The sequence below is a fragment of the Myxocyprinus asiaticus genome, chromosome 26 (assembly GCF_019703515.2).
Source record: "Myxocyprinus asiaticus isolate MX2 ecotype Aquarium Trade chromosome 26, UBuf_Myxa_2, whole genome shotgun sequence".
NCBI classification, from domain to species: Eukaryota; Metazoa; Chordata; class Actinopteri; order Cypriniformes; family Catostomidae; genus Myxocyprinus; species Myxocyprinus asiaticus.
In genome coordinates, this window is record NC_059369.1 from 47078391 (window position 1) to 47103286 (window position 24896).

A 24896-nucleotide genomic window follows, 5' to 3' on the forward strand; every position below is an offset into this window, starting at 1 on the left:
ATATATCAATAGATACATGCACTATTAATGTGTGTCGCCATCAGCTTCATGCTCATATACACAGTCACAATTCATCTCAGTGTTCTGAAAAGTGGTTATAACATGTTATGTTAAATACATTTGAATATACTGGGAACTTATAGAGCCTGATTTAGGGAAACATCATTATTTGTATCGACCAAACCCAAATTTCACTGCATTATTAAAAACCACAACATTTACATTCATTCTGAGCACTTGACTGTGAACATGATGGTACTTTTACTTAAGAACCGGTCGCACACTGAATGAGATGTGGTGAATAGAGGGGTCAGTGCAAAACAGTGATCTAATCTACAGGTACAGTAACATAAGGTTTTTGCACTTCAAGAATGAGCAGAGTGGGTCACGTGAGTTTGCAGGTTAGTGTATTAAAACAATGGTGCAACTGAAGTTTAGAGCATCCGTTATACAGTGGTGTGAAAAAGTGTTTGCCCCCTTCCTGATTTCTTATTTCTTTGCATGTTTGTCACACTTAAATGTTTCAGATCATCAAACAAGTTTAATTATTAGTCATAAATAACACAAGTAAACACAAAATGCAGTTTTTAAATGAAGGTTGTTATTATTAAGGGAAAACAAAATCCAAACCTACATGGCCCTGTGTGAAAAAGTGTTTGCCCCACCTGTTAAAACATAACTTATCTGTGGTTTATCACACCTGAGTTCAATTTCTCTAGCCACACCCAGGCCTGATTACTGCCACACCTGTTCTGAATCAAGAAATCACTTAAATAGGACCTGCCTGACAAAGTGAAGTAGACCAAAAGATCTTCAAAAGCTAGACATCATGCCGAGATCCAAAGAAATTCAGGAACAAATGAGAAAGAAAGTAATTGAGATCTATCAGTCTGGAAAAGGTTATAAAGCCATTTCTAAAGCTTTGGGACTCCAGAGAACCACAGTGAGAGCCATTATCCACAAATGGCGAAAACATGGAACAGTGGTGAACCTTCCCAGGAGTGTCCGGCTGACCAAAATTACCCCAAGAGCGCCGCGACGACTCATCCAAGAGGTCACAAAAGACCCCACAACAACATCCAAAGAACTGCAGGCCTCACTTGCCTCAGTTAAGGTCAGTGTTCATGACTCCACCATAAGAAAGAGACTGGGCAAAAATGGCCTGCATGGCAGAGTTCCAAGACGAAAACCACTGCTGAGCAAAAAGAACATTAAGGCTCGTATCATTTTTGCCAGAAAACATCTTGATGATCCCCAAGACTTTTGGGAAAATACTCTGTGGACTGACGAGACAAAAGTTGAACTTTTTGGAAGGTGTGTGTCCCATTACATCTGGGTTAAAAGTAACACCGCATTTCAGAAAAAGAACATCATACCAACAGTAAAATATGGTGGTGGTAGTGTGATGGTCTGGGGCTGTTTTGCTGCTTCAGGACCTGGAAGACTTGCTGTGATAAATGGAACCATGAATTCTGCTGTCTACCAAAAAATCCTGAAGGAGAATGTCCGGCCATCTGTCCAAGACTTTGGAGTGGCCTAGTCAAAGTCCTGACCTGAATCCTATTGAGATGCTGTGGCATGACCTTAAAAAGGCAGTTCATGCTCGAAAACCCTCCAATGTGGCTGAATTACAACAATTCTGCAAAGATGAGTGGGCCAAAATTCCTCCACAGCGCTGTAAAAGACTCATTGCAAGTTATCGCAAACGCTTGATTGCAGTTGTTGCTGCTAAGGGTGGCCCAACCAGTTATTAGGTTTAGGGGGCAATCACTTTTTCACACAGGGCCATGTAGGTTTGGATTTTGTTTTCCCTTAATAATAACAACCTTCATTTAAAAACTGCATTTTGTGTTTACTTGTGTTATCTTTGACTAATATTTAAACTTGTTTGATGATCTGAAACATTTAAGTGTGACAAACATGCAAAAAAATAAGAAATCAGGAAGGAATTTTTCACACCACTGTATATGCAATTTCTCTATATGCAGCCGAGGCTTTATTCAAGTCAAACCACAAACAGACAAAACCTGTTACTGTAAAACATGTGCGGCTCCAGGGCTGGGCTACCGGGGCTTAAACCACGAATGTTTCGATTAACTTTTTGTAGTTATGTCAGAAGAACCAGAGCTTAGGTTTCAAGTTGGTTTGAAAACATATTACATTTTATTATTTTAACTTTACATTTTATAGTTAGGGTAATATATATAAATTAATGATTCCTGTCTTTCTACGGTATTGACAACACCAAATACAGACTCAACCCATGTGCTGTCTTCTCATGAGCCTTTGTGTACGCATGCAAGAAGAGAGTTTGCGGCATGCAATTGCAGCTGTCTTGGAAACTGTGTTGGTCCATCCAGATGCAGTAAGTACCAAATATTTAGATATATAACCCTGAAAATAAGGAGTAATATATACAGATGTCCTCGAGGAATTTGCTAACTTTAAAGTCATGAGCCAGGACATTTGTTTGTTTAGCAAAACTCTTTAAGACACGATGCAATAAATGTAGCAAACTTTAGGTGATCTAGCAATTATTTTTCATCTTTAGTACCTATTTAGCCTGTTTACAACCTGCTTTCTTGTAAATTAACTTAAGTCCCCGACGAATCAATGAAACTGTATACAGCCATACACAATGTGTTTCAAACTATGGAAAGCCGAAAGGGACAAAATAGTGTTTGTTTTTTGTTCGTGTTTTAAAGTATAGGTGATAAAAGCATGCGATTTCTGATCTTTGAGTGTATCTGAGACAAAAGTTAGAGAGACTTTTTTTAGTTTACTATATAAATGACACGTCATAGATGTATTCAAATTTGTATTATAAAATGTATTATATTCCCATATTTCATCAAAGTATGGCACACCAAAATCCATGTAGTGCACAACACAATTCCACATCCAATGTGTTGTTGTGCAGTGTTTGCTGTGAGAGTCATTAAGTGTGTCTGAGAGCTCATAAAGAGGGGTGTTTTTTAGGACCCCATCAGCCCCTTCTTTAATACTTGTTAAAGTTTGTTTCTTGTGGTTGTTCTGTTAGCCTAAAGAATGCTTTCTTCATTAAAAATGGAGTGTGAGTGAGAGAGTTTGTGAGTGAGAGAGTGTGTGAGTGTGAGTGTGAGAGAGTGTGTGAGTGTGAGAGAGTGTGTGAGTGTGAGTGAGTGAGAGAGTGAGAGAGTGAGAGAGTGAGAGAGTGAGAGAGTGTGAGAGAGTGAGAGAGTGAGAGAGTGTGTGTGAGTGTGAGAGAGTGAGAGAGTGTGTGAGTGTGTGAGTGAGTGTGTGAGTGTAAACAACAGACCGTTTTGTCACAAGGACTCCAGATGGTATCGGGGAAAAAGCCCTGCTTTAATCTCACAATCAGGATAACTCACACACACAGAATATATCTTGTTTAAAACTCATTTTACAGTACATTGAACAGACTTTAGAACCATTTAATAGCACACAACTGTTTTTGTTTTTTACTTTATTAAATTTATTAAAAAAAAAAAAGTAGTTCCAGTCGTGTAATCTGATTGGAAAAAGTGGTGTTCCAAAGAGCTGATATTTCTTAAAACAGCACCAGGACGCGTCAGTGTTTGTGTGTTTTCTGTGTTTTAGACACACTGTCAGTCTGTGCATTGCATTTGGCTTTGGGTTTATTTGAAACTATTTTCGATAGTGGAGCAGAAATAGACAAAACAACTGGCTATATTTGATTAAAAATGCAAGTTACTTGATATTTGCATGTTGAACTGTTGTATAAAAGCAACATCACACATGCATTTGTGTTGTTGTGCATCGGCACTCATACTTGTGTGATATTGCTTTATTACATCATTGGTATATTTCTAAGTTTCATTGTTACATTTGTGTCCACTTTCATTTGACTTTTCTGTCATTTAGCACTGCTTTATTTCTCTTGTTTTTCTTAGTCACACAGTAGCATTATGTAGAATTATTATTGCAGTATTTTTCATCTGCACTTTATAAGCTGCGTGCATCTGTGTGAATGCGCACGTGTACATTTAGAGACCATGTACTGCTTGTTTGCTGAAATGGTTTCATCTTTTATGTGCCTTAAAAATCGAGTAGATTAACGCAGCTCTCTGAAGATTAACTTTACTTTTGTTTTACCACAAATGGAGGATTAATGTTCTCATATTCTCTCTTCCTGCAGCAATTCTTCTGTTCAATGAAGTGTTTTTGTCATCCAGAAAGCTTTTGTCTACTTTAATTATAAGATGATACAGTTTTGTGTTTTCCCTTTTAGGGTGAATCTCACAAAAACATGCCCGGGTCACATTTCACCCCAAAACTAGGCAATGTCTGTATGTTTTGCATTAAGATATTGAAGCATATTTTTAGGACTATTACGATTATTTGCATTGTGGCGTTATTTTGTTGACAGTTAAACACTTTCCCAGCCGAATTCTCATAACCGGAATGCGTCTGGATGTGATGCTTTTTGTTTTGTAATCCCCATTAGCCTCGATGATGAGGTAATAGAGGGCTTAACCACTGAGGTTAGTGGAATTCTAAAATAGACTCTTATTTATTTTCTATTTTCTATTTCTTCTTATTTTTCTTATTTATTTATTTATTTATTTATATTTAGGGGGTTTTCAGATTTCGTGAAGTTCACCCTTTAACACTGCATCTACCTCATTTTGTACCATAAAATCCACAACATGACTTTTTGGTTTCTAGATCCAGATAAGGTGACGCCTACACATGTCTCTGTTTACAGAACATTCTACTTCTGTTTTGTCTTCTTGAACATATGTTTGTCGACTAGTTTGCAACAATATATGAATGCTAATTGACCCTAAGTGGCTCTTTCCTGATGTGAGAGAGTTGTGGCATAGTGGTCAGTGCATATGTGCTATGGTACATTGAGCTTTAGTGCTCATGTGGGCAATGCAAATTCGAGTCTGACGTTTCCCTAAACATTTCCTATCCCTCCTTTCTCTTCTGTATAAAAAAGTTGTAAAATAATTAAATATTTCTCTTGTGTCTTTCAGATAAAGCTGGCAAGCCGAGCTGCTTTCCGTCCAAACAATCTGATGAAGAGGAAGCTTGTGTTGGGGTGAAGATCGCACAGAGCAAAGGTGGCACTTCAGAATTAAGTTATATTAAGTTATGTTTCTCAGGATTAATGGATAAATGAGGTTAAGATATATAATTACTAGACCTACTGTGTAATCCCAAGATGTAAATCCATCGCTTTGAGCTTGTGTGCCTGATTTAATGGCTGAACATTTTCATTGTTTGGTTTGTTTCAGTATGTTGTCTTCTTTAAACATGGCATGTCTTGCCATCTATACTGAATGTGATTTGTTCTGTTAATTTCAGTTGTGTGGAAAATAAGATGGTGTGTTATTGTCCATTGTGAAAATTCTGTGTACAGATATGCAGTCTGTGGTTCTCCATCAGCAAAATAATGCTTTGCACCTTTAAATTTAGTGTTGCACTATTATTCCTTTTGTTGAGCATGAAGAAATACTTTTTTGCGACTTGCTTTGGATGAAAATGGTATTTTAATGTACTACCAGTCAAAAGTTTGGACAAACTTGATTGAAATTATGTTTGTCATGATCCTAAAAACCTTTTGACCTAACAACTTATACTTAAATGCGTGGGATTAGTTGAGTAGAACATAACATAAATTGCACCTATGTTTGAATTTGACAAAACTAAAATTGTATTTATTGATCTGTTATGAATGGATGAGCTTGAGTATGATAGTGAAGGTGCAATATTGATCAAGTGTCCAGCATACAGATGAACTCCTTAAATAGTGTTTAGCACCTCATGAAGTTTCTGGAGAGAATGAACAGAGACACAAAAGAGCAGCAACTTTGTTTTAAGAGAGTGAAATACAATATTTTGATTTAAAATATTTGGTCGCTACGTAATTGCAATTCTTCAGTTTGTGTAATTTCATGGTTTAATGACTTTACTATTATTTTAAAATGTGGATAATAGTCCTAATAAAGAATAATTAGGTGTTCCCAAACATTTGAATGCTATTGTAAATGTACATGTAAGTGTAAAACCAGAACTCCCCTTTATTGTTCACAATGTGCTGTGAGTGTCTGTAGCTTCACATTCATTTCCTTCACAAAGTCTGTCTATGGTCTGATCAGCATGATGATGTCAGTATTGACTTGACAAGCTTCGGTTTTCCAGACATTTTATGGAATATCAAAAGAGGTCTATGATGACATGACATTACACATGTTTTGCTGGTCATACTTGTTTGAGCTCGGATTGGCTGGCACATCTGACATAGTAGACTAAAATGATTATCATTGATTATATTAGGACTTTACCTTTATGTCATTGTTGGGTGTGGTTTTTGTAGTATTTAACCTAAAGTGGTTTTCCTGGTCATACTTTTAATTAGTCCGTTTATTTTACAGTGATCACATACCAAATGAATAAGCAAAGTATGGCATGTTTAGTTAAATATGAATTCAACAATCATACCACGATAAAATTGATCTGACTGCTTAAATTAGAGGACACAATGTCATAGTGAAGAATTTAAAGTGTTGTACTTCAGGAATGGAGCTCAACTTCCTGCTTGGCATGTTGATTTGCACATATTATCTACATGACAACACACTTATAGCCCCGTGTAAATATTGGAAGTGACTTGATTTTTTAAGTTTATTAACTTGGTGCAACTGAAAAACTCTGAAGACACAAGTGGAATATTTAAAGACACACGTCTGGTTTCGGTTGAGTTGTGGTTGTGAAATGTCAGATGCCCACGACTAAAGTCTTCTCTGTCTCCACACAATGTCAAAATGAGATTAAAATAAATGAGATCTGCAGTGGAATCTGGTAAACAGTTTAATGAACGTTATGAGGAAGATGTGTTGGGACAAATGTTTGCTGAGTTCAAGATCTGAGGATTTCTGGTTGACAATAGTATGTTTATTTATATATACATATATATATACAGTACTGTGCAAAAGTTTTAGGCACAAAATTTTGCATAGTGAGGATGTCTTCAAAATAATGCCATAAATTATCAATTCATTTATCAATTAACATCATACAAAGTCCAGTAGACATAAAAAAGCAAAATCAATATTCGATATGACCACATTTGCCTTTAAAACAGCCCCAATTCTCCTAGATACACCTGGACACAGTTTTTCTAGGATGTTCAAGCTTCTTGGAGAATTCACCACAGTTCTTCTATCTATTTTGGCTGTCTCAATTGCTTCTGTCTCTATATGTAATCTCAGACTGACTCGATGTTCAGTGGGGACTCTGTGGGGGCCATGACATCTGTTGCAGGGCTCCCTGTTCTTCTATCTATTTCAGCTGTCTCGATTGCTTCTGTCTCTTTATGTAATCTCAGACTGACTCGATGTTCAGTGGGGGGCTTTGTGGGGGCCATGACATCTGTTGCAGGGCTCCCTGTTCTTCTATCTATTTCAGCTGTCTCGATTGCTTCCGTCTCTTTATGTAATCTCAGACTGACTCGATGTTCAGTGGGGACTCTGTGGGGGCCATGACATCTGTTGCAGGGCTCCCTGTTCTTCTATCTATTTCGGCTGTCTCAATTGCTTCTGTCTCTATATGTAATCTCAGACTGACTCGATGTTCAGTGGGGACTCTGTGGGGGCCATGACATCTGTTGCAGGGCTCCCTGTTCTTCTATCTATTTCAGCTGTCTCAATTGCTTCTGTCTCTTTATGTAATCTCAGACTGACTCGATGTTCAGTGGGGGGCTTTGTGGGGGCCATGACATCTGTTGCAGGGCTCCCTGTTCTTCTATCTATTTCAGCTGTCTCGATTGCTTCCGTCTCTTTATGTAATCTCAGACTGACTCGATGTTCAGTGGGGGTTCTGTGGGGGCCATGACATCTGTTGCAGGGCTCCCTGTTCTTCTATTCTAATCTTTTCTATTTGCAAAAGTAATGTTTGTGAGTCTAACATTTATATTTCCTATTGACACACTAAAGCTGAAGATACAAATAACCATCTTAAGACAAATGTTTTTGTGAAACATCTGATGTGCCTAAGACTTTTGCACAGTTCTGTATGTGTGTGTGTGTGTGTGTGTGTGTGTGTGTGTGTGTGTGTATATGTGGAGGGAGGGAGGGAGGGAGGGGCAGCTTCCTCCTGTCTTCTGTCACAGAGTTTCAGTCAGTGTGTTTTATAGACGACCGGAAGGCTTGAATGAAGAAAGCAGCTCTTGTATTTGCCTCATTTGTCCCGGGATTACTTGGACTCTTTGTAACAGACAGATGGTGAGATTATTCTGGTTTAACTCTGATCACAGAAGTACTGCTGCTTGTCTTCTGTTTCTATTGGTTTACATGGCTTGTTTAGGTGTAACAACTCTGCAACAGAGCAAATTAGTGGAGATTTGAAAGGTGTTCTTGCAAATATTTTCTCTTTCTGTGATATACAGTTGAAGTCAGAAGTTTACATACACCTTAGCCAAATACATTTAAACTCAGTTTTTCACTCTGTCTTCGGTCAGTTACGATCACTATTTTATTTTAAGAATGTGAAATGTCAGAATAATAGTAGAGAGAATGATTTATTTCAGGTTTTATTTCTTTCATCACATTCCCAGTGGGTCCGAAGTTTATATACACTTTGTTAGTGTTTGGTAGCATTGCCTTTAAATTGTTTATTTAAATGTTTTGGGTAGCCTTCCACAAGCTTCTCACAATAAGTTGCTGGAATTTTGTCCCATTCCTCCAGACAGAACTGGTGTAACTGAGTCAGGTTTGTAGGCCTCCTTGCTCACACACGCTTTCAGTTCTGCCCACAAATGTTCTATCAGATTGAGGTCAGGGCTTTGTGATGGCCACTCCAATACCTTGACTTTGTTGTGCTTAAGCCATTTTGCCACAACTTTGGAGGTATGCTTGGGGTCATTGTCCATTTGGAAGACCCATTTGTGACTGAGCTTTAACTTCCTGGCTGATGTCTTGAGATGTTGCTTCAATATATCCACATCATTTTCCTTCCTCACAAGTGCACCAGTCCCTCCTGCAGCAAAGCACCCCCACAACATGATGCTGCCACCCCCATGCTTCACGGTTGGGATGATGTTCTTCGGCTTGCAAGTCTCACCCTTTTCCCTCCAAACATAATGATGGTCATTATGGCCAAACAGTTAAATTTATGTTTCATCAGACCAGAGGACATTTCTCTAAAAGTAAGATCTTTGTCCCCATGTGCACATGCAAACTGTAGTCTGGCTTTTTTATGGCTGTTTTGGAGCAGTGGCTTCTTCCTTGCTGAGCAGCCTTTCAGGTTATATCGATATAGGACTCGTTTTACTGTAGATATAGATACTTGTTTACCTGTTTCCTCCAGCATCTTCACAAGGTCCTTTGCTGTTGTTCTGGGATTGATTTGCACTTTTTGCACCAAACTACGTTCATCTCTAGGAGACAGAATGCGTCTCCTTCCTGAGCGGTATGATGGCTGTGTGGTCTCATGGTGTTTATACTTGTGTACTGTTGTTTGTACAGATGAACATGGTACCTTCAGGGATTTGGAAATTGCTCCCAAGGATGAACCAGACTTGTGGAGGTCCACAATTTTTTTTCTGAGGTCTTGGCTGATTTCTTTTGATTTTCCCATTATGTCAAGCAAAGAGGCACTGAGTTTGAAGGTAGTCCTTAAAATACATCCACAGGTACACCTCCAATTCAGTACACCTCCTATCAGAAGCTAATTGGCTAATTGTCTAAAGGCTTGACATCATTTTCTGGAATTTTTTAGGCACAGTTAACTTAGTGCATGTAAACTTCTGACCCACTGGAATTGTGATATAGTCAATTAAAAGTTAAACAATCTGTCTGTAAACAATTGTTGGAAAAATTACTTGTGTCATGCACCAAGTAGATGTCCTAAACGACTTGCCAAAACTATAGTTTACTGATATTAAGTTAGGGGTTAGGGTTAGGTGGAGTGGTTAAAAAATGAGTTTTAATGACTTCAACCTAAGTGTATGTAAACTTCTGACTTCAACTGCGTACTGAAATTTTAATTCTAAAGTTGAATCATTGATTAAAAGTTGCTTCCCAAAATAATTTAATTCAGAATGCAAAAGGTTTAATGAAGGTTAGATTATTAAATTCATTGGGGAGGAATTGCTTAAAGGTTCAAAAGCAGTAGTCACTTGGCTCCTTTGAAAGAATACTCGAAATGGCAGAAATGCCAGAGTCAGCTCTCAAATTTATGAACAAACTTTAAAAAAAAATCTAAAATTTCTCCTGTTGGGTTTTGTTACCAACATGTTGGAACAGGTTTAATCAGTTCACATTTTTCAGTTGTATTGGTATTTTTTGTCCAGCATTAGCTTTCATGGTCAAGGAGACACTCTTAGTCGTTTTCTTTTGCAGCTTGTTATATATTTGTGCACTTCACCTTAATTAACCTTCCTGTATTGCTCCTTTTTGTTCCTGTATAGCACAGCAAGCTCTGAAACACATTAACAAGACATTTATACTGGCTCTTGTTATGGTCAGAGCCTGCCTCTTTTGAGAACCAAATTGGTTAAGATTGATTGTGCATTCACACAGTACAGCAAATTTCAAATAGCTGGTTTTGTCATTAACTGGACATTGTATTATTCAAATTAAGGTGGGGTGTTATGGTATCAAAAAGCATTGACTGGAACTAATTGAACCTAGATTTTACTTGTCAAATTTCAATGTAAAGATGAGCAAAACATCTGGAATGCTTTTAATGACCAAAGGTCAGACATTAATCATTTACAGGAACTGCTGCTATTAAACTCAGATGTTGACTTAATGTGACACACTGTACTCTTTAACCAGGCACATGCAAAGTCAGACCACTAAATTCTTGCCTTCTGAGTATGAAGATAAATCAGTTACAAAACTCGAGAACTTGTAGATTTGAATTTGAAAACTTGTACAATAAATATTTGTATTTGTTGCAATCTGCACTCACAGACAATAATCAAAAACATGTGTTTTGAATTCAGAGTTGTAGACAAATAGTCACAAATGTGTAAATTACATTCACATAAATACAACGACAGACACAAACTTGTATTACATATTTACTTTTGTACTTTAATTCATTTTCGCAGTACAACAACAAATTGGCACTTACAACCTCTCAAATCTGACACTGCAACTTCAAATCTTCCCGCCTTGAGATTTGCAACTACTTCTATGATAAACCTTTAGCAAAACTCACTTGTGCACTTGTAAACCCAGATGCGAGAGAGCAGGCTACCGTGTTGGGCGGGGGTGGGGCCAACGAAGTTGTGACCTATCACAAGAGCTGGAACAACTGATGCCGGACAAATCAAAACGGATCATAGTATGTACTTAATGGCTGAATCTATTCTCCCACTGCATTTTTGGCAAGAATAACACTCAAGTTGTTGTATGTTTTACACTTCAAAACAATCAATAATGTTTCCGTCCAAGCACTTAAGCAAAAACATGATACCAAAATTAAAAAAAAAAATTTAATAATACAGAAGATAAATAAATGTCAGAAAATGACTGAAATATAGCAGAATGCTGCAATCTGAAAATGTAAGGATTTGTCAGCTGTCTCTGTTGTCATCAGTAATGAATCTAATGGGGGAAGTCACGTGATGCCATGCGAGGTTCGGATGTGTGAACGGCTAGCTCTGCGCACTTTGCTAGTTTTAACACTATTAATGACATAAACCGGTGAGATTCGATACACTCTGTTCCATAACTGTTCTAGGAGGACAATATGTCAAATAATTTAAAATCCTCGGGCTCTGGAGACATTAAAAGACACTTACGTGCTCAAGCTGACACCCCTGAGCAGGCCTTGAGCCTGGGAGTCAATTTGATCAAGAGAAATTAGGGAAATTAAGTGAGAAATGTTGACGTCGGCCATGCTGATGAAGGTCGTTGCTGACTTTGAGGATCTTGCTGTAATACGTCGAGCGATCACTGCTATTGAGACTAAATTCACTGAGGTGGTTATAAGAGTGAGGGATGTTGAGAAATGGATCGATTATCTGGAGTCATCGGAGAGGGGACTGTCTGCTAATCCGCTAGTGACCAAGGTGGATTTGGAGCATGTCTGGGAGAAGTTGGTGGACATAGAGAACCACAGCCAGTGGAATAATATCTGAATTGTCAGAATTCCTGAGGCCGAAGAGGGTCAGGATATGGTGAAATTCCTGGACGGGCTCTTTCCGAATCTGCTTGACATAAGAGGCCATAAGCTGGAAATCGAGTGAGTTCAAAGGGTTCTGGCTCGGCGATCCGCTGAGGGAGACAGGCCCCGATCAATTCTGGCCAAATTTCTGAGATCATCCGATAAAGATCTTATGTTGCGCGAGGCGAGGAGTAAAGGAAGGCTTTTTTGGAAGAACCACAGCATTTTCTTGTTCCCAGACTTTGCGAATTTGACGAGAGAAACGTGATCGATTCAAGGAATGCAAGAAACTCTTACACCAATGGAAGGCCGCTTTTGCACTGATGTTCCCGGCCAAATTGAGAATAGATGCTAAGGATGGCCGTAAAACATTCACATGTCCCCAGCAAGTGATGTCCTTCATAAAGTCAATGTAGTAAGTTATTTTGTGGTACTCACGTTGCAGCCGAATGGACTGACTCACTGAACATTCACTTGACTGTTCGAGGAAACTGAGCACCTTTTTTGTTTCTTTTTGTGCTGGTTCCGCCTAGCGGCTGGAGTTTGTTTTGTGGAGGAACACACATTCGGGACAGTTATGTGGATGAATCTACACATTCTTTGTGTTTATTCCACCTACTGGCTGGAGTTTGTTTTATAGATTATCTTTTGTTTTGAAATTCTGTCTCACAAAATTTGTATAGAAATACCGGACTTGAGCCCCTCATTTCATCTGTTGTTGATTGCTCAATTGGAAACATTTTAGTCTCAGATCACGCCCTGGTGAGTTTAGAGGTGTTGCCACATACGGAGAAAAATAAATCATATAGTTGGCACTTTAATGTATCCCTTTTGCAAAATCCTGAATTTCAACAAATGTTAAAGGCTGAAATCAATGTTTATATGGAGACCAACTGGTCCTCAGTATCCTCTGTAGGCGTGGCTTGGGAGGCACTGAAAGCGGTTCTCATGGGCCGGATCATACAGTATGCCTCATTCACCAAAAAATCCAAAGCACGAGAACTCGAGGAGTTGGAAGGGAATATTAAAAGTGCCGAGGCAGAGCTGAAGCACCGAATGTCATCTGATGGCCTCATTGAATTGATCCGATTGAAATACAGATATAATATTATTTTGTCACGGAAGGTGGAGCTTTGGTTATTCAGGGCAAGACGGGGGACAAAGCAGGGAAGCTTTTGGTTAGTTATATAAAGCAGAGTGTCTTTTTCTACCATTCCCTCAGTGAAATCTGCTGGTTGGGAAATTTTTACCACAGCCATTGATATTAATAATGCTTTTAAAGAATTATATCTTGATCTTTATAGTTCCACGACTTCGTCTACTGATGAAGACATTAGGAATTTTGTGGAACCATTAGTATTCCCTAAACTGACGACTGAGCAAAAAAATGCTCTTGATTCTGAGATAACTTTGGAGGAGTTTGGCAAGGTAATTAAGGCCTTGCCTATAGGTAAGGCTCCGGAGCCAGATGGTTTTCCGCTGAATTTTTTTGATCTTATGCTACAGAATTGGCTCCACTTTTGTTAGAAGTTTATATTGAATCATTAAAGAATGGAAAGCTTCCGCCAACCATGACACAAGCCCAAATCAGTCTGATCCTTTAAAAGGACAAAGATCCAAATGAGTGTAAGAGTTGTTGTCTAATTTCCCTGATCCAGCTAGACGTAAAAATATTGTCCAAAATTCTGGCTAACCGATTAAGTAAAGTTATGACATCTCTTATACATATGGATCAGGTGGGGTTTGTTGGGGCCGCAGCTCTTCTGATAACATCAGGCATTTCATCAATATCATGTGGTCAGTGGCAAATGATCAGACTCCGGTCGTGGCCATCTCACTTGACGCCGAAAAGGCGTTTAATATGGTAGAATGGGATTATCTTTTTAAGATTTTGGAAATATACGGCTTTGGGAATACTGTTATTGGATGGATTAATTAATTTTATAGACATCCGGTAGCGGCGGTACAAACAAATGGATTAATGTCAGATTATTTTACTCTGGATAGGTGCATCCAGCAGGGTTACCCTCTTTCCCCATTATTGTTCTGTTTTGCCCTAGAACCATTAGCAGCCGTGATAAGAAGGGAAGATGATTTTCCAGGGGTGGAGGCGGGAGGTGTGGCGCATAAGCTTCTGTTTTACGCAGATTATATTTTATTATTCGTCTCCGACACCATTAGATCTGTGCCTTGCCGCCATAGAATTATTAATTCCTTTTCTAAATTCTCAGGATACAGAGTTAATTGCTCTAAATCCGAAGCTTTGGCTCTGACAGCGTACTGCCCAGAAACGGCTTTCCAGCCGGGCGTCTTCCAGTAGCCCAAACTGGGCATTAAGTATTTGGGTATTTTATTCCCAGCAAATTTGTGTGATTTAGTTAGAGTTCATTTTGACCCCTTATTTAAAAGGTTTTTGAGTGATGTGAGCAGGTGGGCTTCATTACATTTATCTATGATTGGGAATGTTAATGTTATTAAATGAATTTTATTCCAAAATTCAACTACCTGCTACAATCTCTCCTTGTAGATGTCCCCCTCTCTTATTTCAAGCAATTTGATAGCATAGCAAAGTCCTTCATTTGGAATGGTAAGCATCCCAGATTACATTTAAATGTTACATAGACTGATTGACAAAGGTGGGCTAGGCCTACCCAAGATTTTGTTTTATTATTATGCATTCGGTCTCAGACATTTGGTCCATTGGTCACTTCCACCTGAGAGAGCCCCTCCCTGGTTTTGTACTGAAAAGGAAGTTCTTGCCCCTATTTTGCCATTGCAAAGCCTTTCTATCAAACTAACCGGAGAAGTTAAGTTACACCCCGTTATCTCGCATTTGCACTCGGTGTGGACAAAAGTGTCCAGAGTATTTAACTCAGACATTTATTTAAATGTTGCCTCGAGCATATGGCAGAACTCAAAATTATGTATTAATAAGTCCCCTTTCTGCTGGTCAGAGTGGATTGTGAGGGGGGTTACTATGCTCGGTGACCTGTATGAGAGTGGAGTGTTGCGATCTTTTGAGAATTTGGTTCAACATTTTGGGATTCCCAGATCTCAGTTTTATAGGTATTTATAGCTGTGCCACCTGCTCTGTTCTGTTTTTGGGAGTAGCATACACCCTCCTAAAGCAGCAGATACTCTTGGAGAGGTGATTACTGCTTTTGGAAAAGGTCATGAGGCATCAGTGTATTACTCTGCTAATTCAGAGTATGGGGGACGGAGCTTTAACTTCTCTCAAGAGATTATGGGAGAAAAATTTAAACTTGGTATTGGAGTAGGGAGTGTGGGCTAGGATTCTAAAAAACGTCAAGTCTGCATCTAGAGATGCAAGGGTTTGCCTTATGTAATTCAAGATTTTACATAGATTTTATTGGACCCCTCTAGATTGTATAGGCTTGGTCTTAAAGACACACCCAACTGCTAGCGATGCCAGTCAGAAGTTGAAGACACAACCCATGTCTTTTGGGGGTGTGTTAAGATCCAAGATTTTTGCTTGAAGGTTCAGAGTTGTTTTTGTGATGTTTTAGGCACTCAGATTTTACTTTGCCCCAGACTTTGTATTTTGGGCGATGGGGCGATCATCAATATAGGGAATAAACACCAAAAAATTGGGTCCTAAACAGTGTTGATCATCCATGATCATGATCGCCAGACAAATTGTTTTAAGGGGATGGAAGTCGGCTGGAGTGCCCCCATTTCAGGAGTGGTGCTCGGAGGTGGGGAGGGTGGCGGCTTTGGTGGAACTGCCATCAAGAAGACTGGGGAACTTGGATTAATTTTTTGGGAAATGGGGCAATTATTTGGTGTTCTTGGAGGGTTCTCGGGGAGGGACAGTGGAGAGAGATGTATAGTTATAAATGTGTGTGATTTATTATTTATATATAATATATAATTTATTTATTTATAAAAAAAAATGTGTATTTAGTGTGACCGCAGGAATGTTTGTTGAGGGTCAGGGTGGGGTTGGGGATTGGGAGGGGGAGGGGTAATAGTGGGGGTTAAATGTTGATTCTGTGTATATATGTTTTGCTTTTCTTTGTTTACTGTATGAATCAATAACAATTTTAATCATAAATATAATTAATCATTAATCTAATTTTAATAGAACACATGCATGTGGTTAGCCATCAATCCTGCTCGCTCTTCCATTGCTGCTGAGATCCTGGTGAGACTCTCCTCTTGATGTCTGTTGGGGAAAACACAGATGAAATAGAAATAGTGCACATCACACACAGAGGATTAAGTAAACAGGTTTCTATGGTAACTCTACAGCAGGTCCATGCCCTGAGATTAGCATCATGACTCACCTGAGGATACTTTAGTTTTGATTACAGTTACACATGCACAAACACTCCGCTAGAGAATGTGAATTAGAATCCTACAGCAAACCTGCATGTTTTCAGATTATGATATTTTGGGTTGTTGGAAAGCGCTATGATAATTATAAAACATTTTTTATTATTTGCATGCAATATTTAGTTATATTACTGTAATTTAATTTTAATTCTTGTATTTCATATTAAAACCTTAAAATGTTAATGCAAGCTAGATTTTTTTTTAAGTGGTCGTTACCCGTGCAAAACACGCCGTGCTAGGGGGTTGTGGGTGTTTGCTCTGTTTGTTTGGTTCAGCCAATGACATGAGTTTGGGGTGGGACTATTTGCTTGTCCGACCAATGGAGAAAGGCGGGAGTGTTTGATATTTAGTGTTTTTGCAATTCTATTTGGTGACGCTAATTGTTATCCAAAGAAACCTTGTTTGTATAATGTTTCATTAATTGCTGCTGCCCACAACCTGAGCCAAATCTGAGATGAATGAGCTGGCACTCATGAATCTGTCCTTCACACCTCCAGCACATACTGTATTTACTGCCAACACAACAGAATCATTCATCCTCAGACATGAACTATCCCATGAGGCTGTTGCCCAAAGATGAAGAAGAACTTCTACGGAAGTATATTGAGGCCTTACTCCATCAAAAGCTTCACACTTCACAAAGGATGTTTTTGTGAATGGCTTTTTGTGTTCAAAGGCTTATAATGAAACATTGTGTGCTATTTTGGTGTATTGATTAGGATTCATGTTCGCCTAAGCCTAGAAATGGCCCTGAGGGTGAGTGATGAATTTTATTTTTGGGTGAACTATCCCTTTAACTATGTGTACCCTTGCTCTCTTTGCAAAGTCTGGATTTAGCGTAATGATTGTGAGATGAAAATATAGAGTGGTCAAACAGGAAAAGGGACCCGTGTGAAAGAGGAATCTACACCAGGACTGCATCATCTGCCCACAGTGTGTGTGTGTGTGTGAGAGTGTGTGTGTGTGTGTGTGAGAGTGTGTGTGTGTGTGTGTGAGAGTGTGTGTGTGTGTGTGTGAGAGTGTGTGTGTGTGTGTGAGAGAGAGTGTGTGTGTGTGAGTGTGTGTGTGTGAGTGTGTGTGTGAGTGAGATAGTATTGAGCAAGTAGGTCACAGTGAACTTGCAGTGGGATTTTCTTGTTTCACACGTTTTGTCCTTATTGCTTTTATTTTAATCTTGTGTTGTTAAAGTAAATAAACAGTGGGGAGAAACTGTTTAAACACATTATAAATAATTTCTTAATACACATTGCTGTTCTTTATATGTACAGTTTTGTGGTGCACATTATTCCAAACAAAAAGAAAATAGTTTGTTTTTGTAATATTTCATTAAAATGTAATAACTTGCTCCACCTTTGAAACAACTTTCCTATTCTTCTGACATCATCAAGCACTCTTATTTGTCAGCTCCTCTTGTATTATAGAGAGCATTTCTCATAATACAATCAGTTCCTGATGGATAAAATAAAGATCTGCCCTACATTTTTTCTCCAATGAATATTTCTTTTCACTCTGCAATACGTCACTTTATTGAAGGTAAAAATGGTTGTGAATATCATTTCATATTGACTTTAAAAAGAAGTGTCCAGTCTGTGCAGCTCTTTTGCATTTGTTACTGTAGTTCTTCTATTTCAAGGGACTTTGCGATTTCTTGTGAGAGCGACCTTTATTTCTGTAGCTTCTGCTGTAAAAATAGCCATCTTATTATCTCTTATTTTGTTTGTGGTTGTTTTGGAAAGATTGCAGTTTTGGTTGTACATCGTGGGAACCCAGAACTTTTTCATGTTGTTATTATTTCCACATCTAAAACGGAGTGGACCTTTTTTTCAGGAAACATTTCTTGGCTTAGCCGAATAGAAAAGCTTCCTCATAGATTGCATATTGATCGTCCAAACAATCTGAAACACTTTGTTTGTTCCGTAATTGACATAGATTGAGGAACTTGGTGGCTATTTTTAGTTTTTGTTTCAAGTTTAAGTCACTGCCAGTTTCAAGGTCACTTTTCCACTGACTGATATCAGGAGCTCGAAAACAGACCTCTAAATTAAACATGTCGTGTCTCACTTCTGCACAAAGGTAAATTTACTGGCATGCTTTAGTTGTATGTGAAAGCTTTTGTTTTAGCACTATTGCATTTAATCAGTATTACATTCATTTCAACTATCCTTAATTTGTCCAATTGTAAACGCTGACTTTGACACAAAACATTGATCTGTGTGTTTCCGGCCAGCCGAAACAGCTACATTGTCTCAACCAATAGTGTGAGTTTGGAGGGTTAGGTTTAGGGTTTGTACAGTTATGGTGCAGTCCTGTTTGGTGCTGCTAGTAGTGCAGAAATTACACACTTTACAAACACTTTTAAAGACCCCATGAAATTAAAATGAGATTTTTTCTGTTAGTTTGAGGGTCATCTATGTGGTAGCTTACTCTTCAGTTTGTTCAATATTATGCTCTCTAGTGTAATAATCACCATCCTAAAACTGACCAGCAATAGCAACAGGCAAAAAACATGGTTCATGATTTACGTCCTTTACGTACACAAAAGACCATTGGCTGTTTAAAAAAAAATATGTCCTTCCCCTACCTGTTTCATTGGGAAATACATCAACATGCATTTCAAGGGTTTTTTAAGCTTATTCACAGAAAGACTTAAAGCACATAAAAGCATGTCAGTCTTTCCAAACTACTGTCTTAACACTCTTTCTCTCTCCTGCAGCTGTTGGCAGCAGCAGCCCGACTGAGCAAAGCCGCCGCAGTGAGCGGTTGTGTCATGGATCCAGATTCAGTGACAAGAGTCACACTGGAGTAAATGGACGAGGTTCAGGCCGCCGGCTGCTGCATCCCAAACCGCAAGGTATAGAGACACTTACACAAAACACACACACTCGCACAATTCCACAGTGTTGCTGACTGCTCATGCAAAGTTGCATGCTTTAAAAGAAGTCATCACTAAATGCTAAAATACAACACACTAGTTCACATTTTCCCTTTCATCAGTCCCTGAACACTGAATGCTGCAATTCAAGAGATTTAAATGAATGGGTACTGATGAATGCTGAAACTGCTGCTGTAATCAGTACCATATATAAAGTCTCACACACACTCCTTCAAGCGTCCTTCAACCCATGTGTTATCTCTAAACAGAATTGTCTGCTTTGAAAAGCATAAATTATTTTCCATTGATAATCATTGCAGATAAAAACTTGTGAAATTAATTTGCTTTTAAGAAAAAAGTTCAGGTCACTGAAAATCTAAAAACTCGAATTTTTCAGATTTTTATTGCACGTAAATCCAGTTCTTTAACAATACCATTAATGATTCATTAAGTACTCTTTGACCCCTACAAAAAATAAACAAATAAAAAATAACAGTCAGTAATTGCACTCATTTAAGTCTCATGAGCCTTATGTACATCATAATACAGTTTCTCATCATGAGTTTGAATTTGATTTGAGTCATTTTATGATTCATTTAAAAGAACCAGTTCTTAAGAGTTATTCAATGTTCGAGAATCAGACTACACTTGTTGTATTGTCAGTTTGTTATTGTGTGCAACCAACGAGTTCAATGCAATAGAAAGATGTTGTCTGTTTGATGGTTTTGTATTATTTTGTGCGATTCAGTCTCCCTCTCATTTTGCTTAAGTCAGACTGCAATCTCACAACTCAGCAAAACAGTTTTATTTCTGTGGCTCTGAATATCAGTGCAGGAAATACTAGTATTTCAGTACAGTGTTCTGTCCACATCGGTGTAAGAATGCAGATGTTTTAAGAAATGTTAACAGAATGTTGGGCTGGGTGATATGGTCAAAAATATTATCACAATATTATTTTTCCTATCATTTGATATCGATATTTATCAGGATGCACATTCACATTTTCACATTGTATAAAAATAAATAAAATAAATAAATCCTAAACAGCCAAAATAGTCTCTACAAAACTGAATTGGTGGCCCAGAGACAGCCAAAACAGTGGGGTCTGAGCGATCTTCTCAATCGAGTTTCTCAATCAAGTGCAGATGGATATCAGTGTTAAAGAATCATCTGTTCGTTTCACAAGTTTGCCTGCCCATATACTCTTTGAGTGATAAAGGGTAAGCCTATGTGGCTTGCTGTCCGCAAAGGAGGTGCTCGAGGAAGAGGCTTGACTCGAACTGTAACTTTACCCCTCAAAAAGATGCTTAGAATAAAAGGGCAGCAAGCACATGGAAAGATTATAAGTGCTTTTAGATAAATATTTATAGAATATTATATCCTTAGACTTGTATGCAAACATGACAAATAATGCTGTAGTAGAACCGTTTATTAAGTGTGATGTTCTCCTCAAAATGGGTGAAAGAAATGGCAAATCAAAGTCTAATGGAAGTGCTAAATCTTGGTAAACTGCACCGAAGTAGCTGGCTTGCTGAGGCAGCCTCACGCAAGGGGCCCGCTCCGGGTGGAAGGGTTAGATGTAGGGACCTGTACAATAGGTATATTGCACCGAAGCAGCCTGTGGAGGAAATAGAAATAACTCTGTTTACACACCTGTAAAGGAAGCAAAAGGTTAGTTAGGAAAACATAATCACATTTGTACACACATGTAAGGGAAGCAAAATTTTAGTTAGGGAACATGACAATTAAAATCACATTAGAGCGGGGCACTGCTACGGCAGTATCAAGTGTGGGTGGGTATGATAAACGGATAACTGAAAACCTTGATTGCAAAAGCCTGAAACCCCATCTACTACCAGATGTACAGTATTAATGACTTCCTGGGAAGACAGCTTTAGAAATAATTTAATGTGAGCAAAAAAACAAAAATTAAATAGAAATTAAAAGATCTGCAGCTCAGCACTGCATACAGAAATGCAGGTAAAATGTGATCATTATTGAATGAATTCATATGCATGAGGAGTTTTCTCTGGAGCTGGGAGAGGGGGAGAGGGGGAGACATCTGAAGTGCAGCAATTAAGCTAAGAGGAACCACCTGTGTGATAGAACCGGATAGAAGCACTGGAGTGCATCGGAATAAAATGCCTCTATAAAAAAAAATTTTTTTCAATTAACATTTTTTATTGATTCATAGCCATAAAACAAAGAACAAACACAACATATATATATATATATAGAATCACATTTAACATTAAACCCCCACTATTACCCCTCCCCAATTTTTTTATATTTATCCCCCAAATTTATGAGCGCCCCATCGCTCAAAATACAGAGTCTGGGGCATAGTGAAATTTGAGTGCCCAAAACATCACACATAAAACTCTGAACCTTCAACCAAAATTCTTGGATCTTAACACACCCCCAAAAAACATGGGTTGTGTCTCCATCTTCTGATTGGCATCGCCAGCAGGTGGGTGTGTCTTTAAGACTAAGCCTATACAATCTAGAGGGGGTCCAATAGAATCTATGTAAAATCTTGAATTGCATAAGGCGCACCCTTGCATCTCTAGATTTGGCTTGATGTTATTTAGAATCCTAGCCCACACTCCCTCCTCCAATACCAAGTTTAAATCTTTCTCCCAGAATCTCTTTATAGAAGTTAAAACTCCAACCCCCAGGTACTGAATTAGCACTGATGCCTCATGATCTTTTCCAAAAGCAGTAATCACCTCTCCCAGAGTATCTGCCATTTTAGGGGGGTGTGTGCTACTCCCAAAAACAATACAGAGAAGGTGGCACAGCTGTAAATACCTAAAGAACTGAGATGTAACTTATTAAAATGTAATCTAGGACGCATACCATTCCAAATGAAGGACTTCGCTATGCTATCAAATTGCTTGAAATAAGAGAGGGGGACATCTACAGGGAGAGACTGTAGCAGGTAGTAGAATTTTGGAATACAATTCATTTTAATAACATTAACCTTCCCAATCATCGATAAATGTAATGAAGCCCACCTGCCCACATCACTAGAAAACCTTTTTATTAAGGGATCAAAATTAACTCTAACTAAATCAGACAAATTTGCTGGGAATAAAATGCCCAAATACTTAATGCCCTCTTTGGGCCACTGGAAGGCACCCAGCTGGAAAGCCGTTACTGGGCAGTACACTGTCAGAGTCAAAGTTTCTGAGTTAGACCAATTGACTCTGTATCCCGAGAACCTAGAAAAGGAATTAATGATTCTATGGAGGCAAGGCACAGATCTAATGGTGTCGGAGACGAATAATAAAATATAATATGCGTAAAGCAAAAGCTTATGCGCCACACCTTCTGCTCATCTTCCCTTCTTATCACGGCTGCTAATGGTTCCAGGGCAAGACAGAACAATAATCTAAAAAATCAGCAGCAAAGCCATCTGGCCCCGAAGTTGTCTATAGGCAAGGCCTTAATTACCTCGCCAGGCTCCTCCAAGGTTATCTCAGAATCAAGATAATTTTTTCAAATGGAAAAAAATGGTTTGGGAGTTCAAATGGTTCCACAAGGTTCCTAATGTCTTCATCAGTAGATGAAGACATGGAACTATAAAGATCAAGATAGAATTTTTTAAAAGCATTATTAATATCAATGGCTGAGGTAAATATTTCCCCACCAGCAGATTTCACTGAGGGAATGGTAGAAAGAGACACTCTCTGCTTTATATATCTAGCCAAAAGCTTCCCTGCTTTGTGCCCCAACTCAAAATATGACTGTCTTGCCCTGAATAGCCAAAATTCCACCTTCCGCGACAATATAGTATTATATCTGTATTTCAGTCGGGTCAATTCTCTGAGGCCATCGAACTCGCTCGTTTTTCAGCTTATGGCCTGTTATGTTGAGCAGACTCAGGAAGAGTCCATCTAGGAATTTCACCATATCTCGGCCTTCTTCATCCTCAGGAATTCCAACAATTCGGACATTGTTTCACCGGTTATGATTCCCCAAGTATTCCAACTTTTCCCAGATGCGCTCCAAGTCTGCCTTGGTCGCTAGCGGGTTAGCAACTGATTCCCTCTCAGATGACTCCAGATAATCGATCCGTTTCTCAACATCCGCCACTCTTGTAACCATCTCGGTGAATTTCATCTCCATGGCAGTGATCGATCGATGTATTACAGCAAGATCCTTCAAGTCAGCAATGACCTTCACCAGCATTGCCGACACGTTCATCGATCGACGCAGAATTTCCTTCACCATCCAAATTGACTCTCCAGAGCCCGGGGATTTTGAATTCTTAGATATATTGTCTTCCGAAGAATCTCACCGGTTTATGACACAAAAAGTATTAAAACTAGCAAAGTGTGCAGAGCTTGCCGTTCACACGTCCGAACCTCGCATGGCGCCACGTGACTCTCCTAAATGCCTCTTTAAATCGAAGCTGCAATTGGAACACAACCGTTAAAATGGCAGCCGCCATTGCTGCAAAATCTAAAAATAGAGAGCTGCTGCGGCAGCGTCTGATGAATAAAGTGATTATTTGCGATGGAGGAGCTCACCTGAATGGACAAATGCTTTGCAGCAGTAGAGTAGCATCCAAGTCTTCTCGCTGCATAAATCTGTCAAAGGTAAGTCGGTGGGGCCAGATCACGGAAAGACTGTTGCTAGAGTGAGGTAAGCGGTGGCTTATATATTCTGCAGCAGTCTGATTGGCAGATTAGATGAGCAAGCTCCTCCTGAACTTCAGTTTATGAACTCCATTTTGAATCATAATAACAGCAGTCCAGCATTTGTTTGAATATTTTTACATTCAAATTAAATATTTTTTATATTGTTTTACATTCAGATACCCAAGTATCGGGGCATAGAAGCTCTTGTGACTGAGGAATGATACTGTATGGGTGTTCAGGGGGTATCCCCTGAGTGAAAACTTAGAAAATGTAAAAGTCTGAATGGACCATTTTTATAAAGTGAGAAAGACTAGGCTACCAACTAGTAATTTTATTGTCTTTGCTTGTCATCCATGCCAGAGATAATGACATCTGATTAATTTTCACAAAATTAGAACAGAAATCTATTTGTTTATTATTAAATGCTGATTAATAAAGCTAAATGTTATGGTCTAAATGTGCTGTGAAACCACGTTAACTTATGCAGCGCCTCACATATAGGGAAAAGAGACAACACATGTGGAGTGGGACAGTGCATAAGTGAAGCGTGTTCGGTACTAGAGAAAAATATTGAAGAATACATTTACATTTATGCATTTGGCAGGCGCTTTTATCCAAAGCAACTTACAGTGCACTTATAACAGGGACAATCCCCCTGGAGCAAACTGGATTTAAGTGCCTTGCTCAAGGACTTTATCCTACTACACTACCACCACTCCTTAGCATAGTGGGTTAAAGCCCACTACAGCGCAGAAAGATCAGAGCTGGTGTACATAGCACTGTTGTTTTGTCGCGCTGCTCAGTAGAGACGATGAGAGGGCACAACTGTCATCATGAAGTCTTGCGGTCCGGATGGAATCAACCCAGCTCCAGAC

At 38.8% G+C, this 24896-nt stretch overlaps 1 protein-coding gene across 8 annotated transcripts in view; it reads left to right on the plus strand.

Moving 5' to 3' along the window:
* LOC127417064 (FYVE, RhoGEF and PH domain-containing protein 4-like) overlaps window positions 1-24896 on the plus strand; it is a 76993-nt gene that overhangs the window by 27071 nt on the left and 25026 nt on the right. For 5 of the 8 annotated variants that reach the window (XM_051656766.1, XM_051656769.1, XM_051656768.1 and 2 more), the window contains exons 2-3: window positions 5004-5090; window positions 19217-19354. In XM_051656766.1, the coding sequence (XP_051512726.1) occupies window positions 5004-5090; window positions 19217-19354 (225 nt within the window). Of the gene's footprint in view, window positions 1-2212; window positions 2366-5003; window positions 5091-8137; window positions 8253-19216; window positions 19355-24896 lie in introns of those variants that run through there. The other 3 variants (XM_051656772.1, XM_051656771.1, XM_051656770.1) reach the window with 3 other exon arrangements.